This window comes from Neophocaena asiaeorientalis, unplaced genomic scaffold (genome assembly GCF_003031525.2).
Source record: "Neophocaena asiaeorientalis asiaeorientalis breed wild unplaced genomic scaffold, Neophocaena_asiaeorientalis_V1.1 scaffold629, whole genome shotgun sequence".
Lineage (NCBI taxonomy): Eukaryota > Metazoa > Chordata > Mammalia > Artiodactyla > Phocoenidae > Neophocaena > Neophocaena asiaeorientalis.
Window position 1 is genome coordinate 4,113,801 of NW_020175468.1, and position 10,056 is coordinate 4,123,856.

Here is a 10,056-nt window from a genome sequence, read left to right on the forward strand (position 1 = left end):
GGTTATTTACAAAGCTAATTCCCCAGCAATTAAAACGGACTCATCCCTGGCCCAATGGCCTTGATCTTTTGGCCACACCGCACTCTCCTATCATTAGTTTGTTGTTCACCCAGATGGAGTTCACCTGGAAAGAAGATGGGATGGAGGAGGGATGGGGGAGGAGCACTGAAGGGGGAGGAGTTTTGGAAGGAGAACTAACTGGGGTAAAAAAAACACAGAGGGGGCTTCCCTGGTGGCGCAGTGGTTGAGAATCCGCCTGCCAATGCAGAGGTTAGGGGTTCCAGCCCTGGTCCGGGAAGATCCCACAGGCTGCGGAGCAACTAAGCCCGTGCACCACAACTACTGAGCCTGCGCTCTAGAGCCCGCGCGAGCCACAACTACTGAGCCCACGTGCTACGACTACTGAAGCCCGCGCGCCTAGAGCCCATGATCTGCAACAAGAGAAGCCACAGCAATGAGAAGCCCGCGTGCCTCAACGAAGAGTAGTCCTGGCTCGCCGCAACTAGAGAAAGCCCGCACACAGCAACAAAGACCCAACGCAGGCAAAAATAAATAAATTAATTAAAAAATATATATATATATATACATATACAGAGGGAGCACTGCCAGGAGGGAGGACTAGAAGGGGAACAGTGTGGAGGAGCATAGAGAGGAGAGGGAAGAGTAATGGAGGAGAGATGGAAGGAATGTGATCGGAGGGGGGATTTATAGAAAAGCAAGTAATCTCATGGCTTAACGGTTTAATTTTTTATTTGGTCTCATTGCTACTAATCACAACTATTAATAACAATGCAGTTAGCGTAAGTCTGGTCCATGGTAGAAAGCTGATACACAATAGTCGGTATTTTCTTTTAAATTGATGCAATGACTTGTCTACACACTGAATGTGCTCATTCGTTGGTTCATCCATTTCCCACACTGTGCTGGATGATGCTGGGGACACGGTGGTAGCTGAGACAGCCCAGGTCCTGCCTTCAGGGGGGTTCACCATCCAGTGGGGGAGACGGACCTGTTCCCTGTGAGTGATGACCCAGAGTGGGGAGGGCTGGAATGGGAGAGCCCAAGAGGGTGGGGCAGCCTAGAGGGAGCCTGGGGGTCTGTGGGGCAGCTCTTCTGAGCTGACTTTTTTTTTTTTTTTAATATTTGGCTGCACCAGGTGTTAGTTGCGTTATGCGCGATCTTCATTGCGGTATGCGGATCTTTAGTTGCGGCATGCGGGATCTAGTTCCCTGACCAAGGATCGAACCTGTGCCCCCTGCATTGGGAGCGTTGAGTCTTAACCACTGGGCCACCAGCGAAGTCCCTGAGCTGACTTCTTAAGGTTCATCTTGGCCCTGAGGTTGTAGACAGAGGGAACCTCTCTCTTCCTTTGACCCCTGCCCTTCAGCTCCCTAGCTCCCCGTTGTTCACTCAGATTTTTGGCCCTACAGCTGAAGGCAAGCAATCAGAGCATGCACTTAGACAAGTTCTCTTTACACCTTGGTCACGCTTGGAGTTACACGCCATAGTTAGAGATTTTCCCGAGCCCCATAAAAACAGGGTGGTATTTAGCAGCCGATTTAGGCTAGTACCCAGAGCTTACGCTCCAAGTCTTTCCAATTTATATCAATTAGTCCATTTGCTGGTCGGTTCCGGAGTTGCACCTCTTGAGTTTGAAAAAGCTAAATGAACTTCAGTCAATGAGGATCTCCAAATGAGCCAGAACACCTCCGAGGCATAATCTAAGCCAATACTATGGGGGAATAAATGTCTCTTAGACTCCATCCTGAATGCTTCTCCTAAACCTGACTGGTCTAAAATCCAGGAGTGTAGACAGCAGAGACCCAAATCCATCTGCAATGATACAGCCAGTCCAGGAAATGTATGGAAAGGCCTGGTCCTTGACAGTCACACCGCTTCTATCGTGGCCACGAGTTTTGTCAACATTCTGAGACCAAAAATTAGAGACATGATGAAAAACCATGTTAGCTGGAGAAATGCCTTGATTCCAGAACTCCAAGAGAGCCCAACATGAAGATGCAGGAAAAAAAAAAAAAAATCCACACAGTCCAGTTTAAGACCCTGCTACTTAAACAACGGGAGAGGAAAAGAAAAAAACGTCCATCCTATCAGGGCCATCACAAAACACTAAACCAAATCTTGACAGAGACAGCTATAGGTACTGTAAAGAAAAGGGACGTTGGATTTGAGACTGTCCAGCTTTAAAATACAAAACGGAATTGGATTCCGTCTCCTCAGGGACTCCCAGCAGATTTTTTCCTCTGTGTCCATAAACACCCTTCAATCCACAGAGGGAAATGACCATTCTCATTAATGGATGTGCTAGCCCTGGCTTTGTAGATACAGGGGCCACCCCACCCCCTTAAGTATCTCATAGTCCCCCCCACCCCTTACCCTCCCTTGGTGCCCAGCAATGATTTTTAAATTGATTTATTTATTCATGGCTGCGTTGGGTCTTCGTTGCTTCTTAGTGGCTTGCTTCTTGCGGGCTACTCTAGCCCCCTGCCCAGCAATGATTGCCATGAGATGCCACAATTTGCCACACCGTCGTCTAAGCCACTCTCCATCCGTCTTGTTAGGCCCCGTACTACCCAGCACGTTTCTTAGATTATTCCAATAAGTCTTTCAGGAAGGGATATTTTATCATTTGGGAACATTAACATTTCATGTTCACAAGAGAGCCTCTTTTTCCCAGTCCCTGACTGCCACTGTCCATCTTAGATCACTAATCTCCCTCACCCCCCAGAAAAAAACCCATCCACCTCTCCCTGAGGCCCACAGAGTCAAGATATGCTGACCCCAACCCGTGATTCTCTCTGGGCCTCCAACTCAGCAAACATAGGATGCATCTCAGAGGCTGAGCCTCTTAAAGTGGAAATAGATTTTTTTCATGTCCCTCCTGAAACCACCTTCACATGCTCTGATGCACTCAACCCATCATTCAAGGCCTCCTCATACCCACCTCCAGCCCCTGCAACACTCCCATCTTGACTGTCAAGAACCCCAATGTTGGAAATTCCCTCGCGGTCCAGTGGTTAGGACTCTGCGCTTTTACTGCCGAGGGCCTGGGTTCAATCCCTGGTCAGGGAACCAAGAAGAACCCATGTTTCCATTGGGATACTGGCTAGTCCAAGACCTCTAGGCCATAAATAAAATAGTTGAACCTTGGTTCCCGAGAGCTCCCGATCCATACACCTTCCTGGCCAGCCTCTATTCCTTCCAACACCCCCCAATTCACAGTCTCTCTTTGTTTCCACCTGGGAACGTCAACAATATACACGGACAGGTATGTCTCAAGGACTCACTGAAGTTCCTACTTACTTTTCTCAGACGCTGAGTGTAAATTTGAAGGATTTGGTTTTCCCTTGCAGTTCCTCTCTAATCCAAAACGTGGATCATCTTCTCGTCTGTTCTGTTCAACAGCTCACTCACTGCCACTCAATATCTACCCCGTGCCCTTGCCCATAGGGACGCAAGGTATCTGGGGACAAATTACAACTATGTAAGCCACCAGTATACTATTTAGTACATGGCCTTGCACCTGAAGGTAAAACCTTATCCACAACGCATTTATCCCATCATTAATTTCATCTTCACCCAAGACTGAAAATGCAACTCCAGTGGTTTCTGGGTCTGTTACGGGTTGAATTGTGTCCCCCCAAATATATGTGAAAGTCTTATCCCCCAGTATCTGAGAATGTGACCTGATTTGGAAAATAGGATCGTTGCAGATGGATTGAGCATTGTCCCACATACTCCCTTCCAAGACCCCTCCCAGCTCAGTGCTCCATTGTTACAGGAAGTTCTCCCTGCCCCCACCATCTATGAATCAGGATTCATGTCCTCCTTTTATTCAATACAGCTTCCATAATGGCCCCTTCATGGGACTCAGTTTCTGTAATCACTGAACTTTAAATGATGCCATAAAACCATAATGGCAGGAACCACCTCCTCATTGAACTCACCTGGGTTTTCCAGCTATCACAATATTACTAATCCCGAGTCAACTGATGTCACTGACAATGTCTCTTGGTGTCAGTGGCATCGCGCCTCTTGTGACTCATCTCATGGTCCCAGTCCTGTCCCTGCACCTTCTCCTTGGTTTTCCACCTTTAATCGACATTTGTTTTCTGACCACTCAAATAAATAAGGCAATTATTTCCACGAGTCTTGGATTGCCCCCCAGTGATTCATAATTTACTCGTGGCGACTTCGCAGTCCTTATTAGCGTTTCAATTTCCCTTCATTCTGTCAATACCTCAGAATTCATTCTTTCTCCTGTCAAACCCCCAACTCCTCACAAACGTGAGAGATCCGCCAAATCCTGTGGAGGCTGACAATCATGCAGATCCAGGATGTCTGTAATCTCCTTTTTCATCAGGACCCAAAGAAACCTTGGGATAAGAAACCAAATGCTTGGGAGTAAACTCCAAGGATTTCATCTGGCCTCTGACCATGTTTGGACAACTCTTCAGGGGTTTCCAGGGCAGGGACTTGTGTGCTGCGGTTGGAAGTAACCCCAGGAACTTCCTGGAACCAGGAAGTTCCAGGTTCATCCCCAGGAACTCTGCAGATATCATCGTCATCAACATCAAAAGGCCAACAAGGAAATCCACAAAATTGCTACCGCTGTTCTGACTCCACCAACCAAGGATCTTTCTTCACCTCCTTCTTGGAACCCTCTCAAATGGCTGCCCTCTGGTCTCAAATCTTGGTTTTACTCCCTTATTCAACCATGAATAATTCTCTTTTTATTTGTCTTCCTAGGAATACCCATCTTCAAATGGCCAGAACCCCTAAGTCAGCTCCAGATCCAACATTTTACACAGCAAATGGTTCAACTGGTCTTGCACAAAGAGCAGAGATGAAGACCAATCCTGACATCACCCCAGATCCTTACTACTAAGAAAATCTTGTTTGAGAGAGAGTTTTCCATATCCCTCTTTCATCAGCCTGATCATGTCCCCATTGTTGGTAAATTAAGGTAATGTAAGGACAGTCTACATCTGTCTTAAACAAGAGGCAAGGGGGACTTCCCTGGTGGTCCAGTGGGTAAGACTCCATGCTCCCAATGCAGGGGGCCCGGGTTCGATCCCTGGCCAAGGAACTAGATCCCGCATGCATGCCACGACTAAGATCCCGCGTGAGGCAACTAAGACCCAGCACAGCCAAAATAAGTAAGTAAATAATAATAATAATAATAAAACAAGAGGGGGATTAAATAAAGTTTATCTCTACTAAAACCCAGACTCATTTTTTTCTCCTTGGGACTCACTAGATTATTTTTAACTTATTTATCAGACCCTTCTGTGGCTCTTTATAGATGGAAGGCAGTACTCCAAGCACTTGACAAACATCGCCCTTAATCCTCATAACAACTCTATGAGGTAGACAGTGTTACAACTCCGATTATACAACTAAGGAAATTGAGGCACAGAGAGGTTAAGCATGTTTCCCAAGGTCACACAGCTAGAAAGTGGCAGAGCTAGGGCTCACCCTAGGCAGTCTGGTTCTGGAGTCTTTGCTCTCAGTCACCAACATTGTCTCTCCAGTTCAGGACCAGAAGGTAACCTGGGATCATAAAAGAGGGAGGGTCTTACATGATCTTCTGGGCCCTGGCTTTTAGGGAGTGAAGGTCTGTCTGAGAAATGGGTATGGATTTTGAAGCTAAATCTTGAAGGTTGTAGGGACGCACATTCGGCGTAGTGACACTGGCTGGCCGCCTGAGGGGGCGCCAGCCCCGCTCGCGGAGCCAGGGGAGGGAGGAGGGAACCTTGGAAACGAACGTCAGGCTCAGACTTATGAACCACAGAACGTTGAGAACAGAGCATCTTAGAAGGCTGAGAACAAAGCCTCTTAGAACGTAGAACAAAGGCCCCTGGAATCGTAGAATGGTGAGCGCAAAGCCTCACAGCATCTGGGAGACAAAAGACACTTAGATTCTGTTAGGGTGGAATCATAGAATCTTACAGCCAGGGTCTTATAATTCCAGAATTTGGGACATGACCGATCTTAAACTCTTAGACGTAAGACTGGCTACCGAATTTGAAAGGCTCAGTGCAAAATGAAAATGCGAGGCCCGTTTTCAAAAAAATAAGAATTTCAAGACAGTAACAGCAGAATATTAAACCAAGCTCGGGGCCCTTCTAAGCCGGTCGTATGCCCGTGAAGCCGGTCTCGCTCACAAGCACAATTTTATGGGAGGATTACCAATTTTTAGTGGTTTGGCCCTCTACTTTTACAGCTGAACGTCTGGGAAGGCTTCCTGGAAGAGCAGGCAAAATCAGCACTCGACTCTCAAACCCTTTCCGACCCCCAGCTTAGCCTCAGAAGCTGAAGGTTACGAGGGGTGGGGGGAGAGAAGCAGCTGCCAAAATGTCACGGGGACAGATTCTCTATTTATAGATCACCCCTGCCCCTCTCGCGGGACAGTCCAATGGTAGCCAGACCTCTCCCGCAAGGGGGCGGAACCAGCTGCAGGGGAGACAAGGACCAATGACATCGGGGCAAGGGGCAGACTTGTTTCATTGTGACGCGTGGGGGCACGGCCACGGCCCAAAGGGAGGTGAGAAGGGGGGCGTGGCGAAGAGGCCAGTAAGCAGAGCGAGTAGGCAGCTGCGAGCATGCGTCGCGTTGGGGGGCGCGGGTGCACAGCAGAGCATCTTCGTAAGGAAAGGTACCAGCCAAGGGGGGGAGGGGATCCTGGGGCCTCCTGAGGGAGGGATTGCTGCTGAGAGGAAGTTCACAGTCCCTTAGGATCCCACGGTAATCTTGACCCTCTGTGACACTTTCCCTCCTTTCCTACCTGGCCACAGCCCTGGTTAAGCCAAGAGGTGGCAGATTGAGGCAGCATTGGTGTCTGACTTCTAGATTCCCTGGGTGCTCTGATAGTGGAAGATGAGCCAGAGGTCTCCAGAATTACTTAAGGAGCATCACCCCTCTTTGCCTCTCTATGCCATTTCTTAATTCTCCTGACCTCTTCCTGGGTTTCTTGCACTCTTTTCCCAACTGCCCCATCTCTGTGACTTTGTGTCTATTTCTCCGTCTTTCTCAATCCTCTGTCTCTCTATCTCTGTCTCCCTGGCCTTCCCTTCTCGCATTTCTGCACCTCTCTCTCTTCCTGCCCCACATCCTTGTCCCTCTCTCTCTTCCCCTCCCCCCAGCCCGCCAGGCCCCAGACCCGGGCTTCACTTGCTGATCCCATCCCCAAGCCTGTGTGTGGTCAGAGCTTCCCGTTTGGGGAAACCTGAGCCGAGGTAGTGGGGGGAGGGGGCTCTCCCTGCTACTGACCTCGACTGCCCCCTCCCCAGATGGAGAATGGGGAGGAATACTGAAGCCAGACTCTGGGGCTGCAAGCCCAGTCCCTCCCCCCCAGCCCCCCCACCCCCGGCGGGGAGAGGGACCCTGCACATTCTTCTCTGGAAACAGAAACAGCTGTGGGAGGCCTCACCCCCTCCCAAAGTTAGAGACGCGTTGTAGGGGCCTTCAGCAGCTCACCCCACCCCGAGCTGGCTGGGCTTGGGAAGGCACCTCCCACCCCTCCAAGGAAAGGGAGAAGGCATGCGGATGGGCCAGCTGTGTCCTGCCTCCCTGTCCCTCATCCTCTGCCTCTCTCTGCCTCAGTCTCCCCCTTCTCTGCCCCTCTGTCTACCCCCCAGCCCTCAGTATCTCCCCCACGAGGTGGTAGTGGAGGGGCCTCTTCCCCCCACAATCTCCAGGCAAAGCTCCGTCCCAGCGTCAGGGAGGAGGCGGTGGCAGGCAACGGGAAGGAGACAGCGCCACTGAGGGAGGAGCAGAGAAGCGCTAAATATAAACTCCTCTGGTGTTGGGGCTTCCTGGGTCCTTCCAAAGAGGGGGTGGGAGCCTCCTCTGGTCCCTGAGTCTCTGTTTTATGAAGCTTACCCCTCCACCCCCCTCCCAGGAATACACTCCCTTTGAAGCAAGAAAGATGGAAGCCAGAGTTGGTTCGTTTCTAATAGGAATGATGGGGATGAAGGGAGAGATTAGGGGTATCTCAGAGAAAAGAGGCAAGAATCCTGAATGGGGGCAGGAGTCCTGTTCTCTCCCACCAAGGAAAATGGTCCCCTTCCAGCAAGAAGGATTAAAGTTAGACTTGCAGAAGGACTTCCTAACAGAGATAAAGGGAATTGGACACAGATTGGGAGCATGTGAGTGGGGGCAGCCAAGGTCTGGGAAAGTTTGGGCAAAGGGGTCTCCAGGGGTCCGAACCACATTCATGTTAAACCTGCCTGAGCTGGAGAGCCTCAGGCCCACTTGCTGAAGGGCTTGCAAAAAAAGAATGAGGGGCATTGTGGGTAGGCAGGGAGCCAGATTCAGGCCAAGGACCTTCTGGTCTTTTAAAGATTTGTCCCTTTGCAGCTGGAAGAAATGAGGTCAGACTTACAAATGGGGTGGGGGTGTGTAGACTACGGGGGTGCTGGGGGGTCCAGGCACAGGGGAAGAGGAGGCCTCTGCTGTTTATCTTCCAAACTCCTACTCTTCCCTGCAGTGGAAGAACTGAAATTAGACCTGCAGAACTTACCGAAAAAAAAAAAAATCTTTCTTCTCTTATTTCTAATTACACAAGTAAAACGTGATTTTATATTTTCCTTGTTAGAACTTCATAGCTTTCATGTTATAATAAAAGCCAGCATTTATTAAGTGCCTAAAAGGAACTGCTGTTTAAACTCATTTAATCCTCACAACAACCTCATAGGAGAGGGAGTCGAATGATGCCCATGTTACAGATGAGGAAACTAAGGCCCAGAGAGGTGAAGTAACCTGCTTAAGGTCACACAGCTGGGAAGTGGCAGAGCTGAATTTGAACCCTGGCAATCTGGCTCCCAGCCATGCCTCCATAAACACTTCATCCTGCCATCCAGTCCCCTCATCCCTCCCTTGACCCCCTAAATGCACCCTCTCCCCTGTGATCACCACCACTGTCACCCTGGTGTGAGTTCTGCATCTATGCGCAGAAACAGCTTATATACCAAGATACGTAGAGTTCGCTTTGCTTTTTTTCAAATTCCAGTTTCTTGGATGAGGTGTCAGACACTATGGACAGTGGTTCTCAAAGTATGGCCCGCTGGACCACTAGCAGCGTCACTGGGGAACTTGTTCGAAATGCAAATTCTCAGGCTTCTGCCTGGAATCAGAAGCTCTGGAGGTCAGACCCAGTGATTTAGGTTTTAACACGACCCCCCTGGTAGTTCTGACTCACCCTTATACTATACATTCTGCATTTTTCTTTTTCCACTCCATGATAGGTCTTAGAGATGGTTCTATATAGAAATTGCCTCATTCCATTTTAACAGCTGTATAGTTTTCTGTGGTATTCATTCATTCCTTCCCCAAATATTTCCTGAGCACCTACTTTGTGCCAGGAGCTGTTCTAGACACTGGGGCGGGTTGGGGGGGTGCGTGTGGAGGTGGGGGAAGGCACAGCAGTATATAAAACAGACAAAAATCTCTGCCCTCCTGGGGCTGGGGCTGACAATCTAGGGAGAAGGACAATAAACAAATAGCCTGATATGTCACTTTAAATCAGGAGGTCATTACTGCTATGGTGGAAAAAAGGCAGGGCAACCCAGGTGCAGAATGATCAGGAGCTATTTTGGAAAGAGTGGTCAGAGAAGGGAGCCTGTAACAATCTGAATGAAGCAAGGGAGAGAGCCAGGAGGGTGTGCTGGGGAAACACATCCCACCGAGGTAGGAGTGTGTGTGATATGTTCAGGGAACAGCGAGGAGGCCAGTGTGGCTCCAGCAGAGTAAGCAAGGGCATGATTAGTGGGGGACAGGTTATGGGGTATAGGGGCGGTCCTTGATGTTTTTTAGCCACCCCTGAGGCTGCACAATTCGGCTGCATTCCTGGCTTCTGCTCAAAGATGACACCACCCTGAGCATCTCTTTACACGCAGGGCAGGAGCCCAAAGTGGAACGATTTGTTGACTTTCCTCCCATAAACAAGCCCAGATGGGGGCTTCTGTTCTAGGGGGGAGGGGTGGGGACTGGGGCCCAGGAGAGCAGCCGAAGGAGTAGGAAGCTGCGGGGCGGGGG

General features: G+C 49.6%; 1 protein-coding gene across 1 annotated transcript in view; it reads left to right on the plus strand.

Moving 5' to 3' along the window:
- The first annotated feature begins 3,529 nt into the window (after positions 1-3,529).
- The window catches only part of DACT3 (dishevelled binding antagonist of beta catenin 3), an 11,296-nt gene continuing 4,769 nt past the window's right edge, over positions 3,530-10,056 (plus strand). The window contains exon 1 of the mRNA XM_024768248.1: positions 3,530-3,547. Coding sequence (XP_024624016.1) covers positions 3,530-3,547 — 18 coding nt within the window. The remainder of the gene's footprint in view (positions 3,548-10,056) is intronic.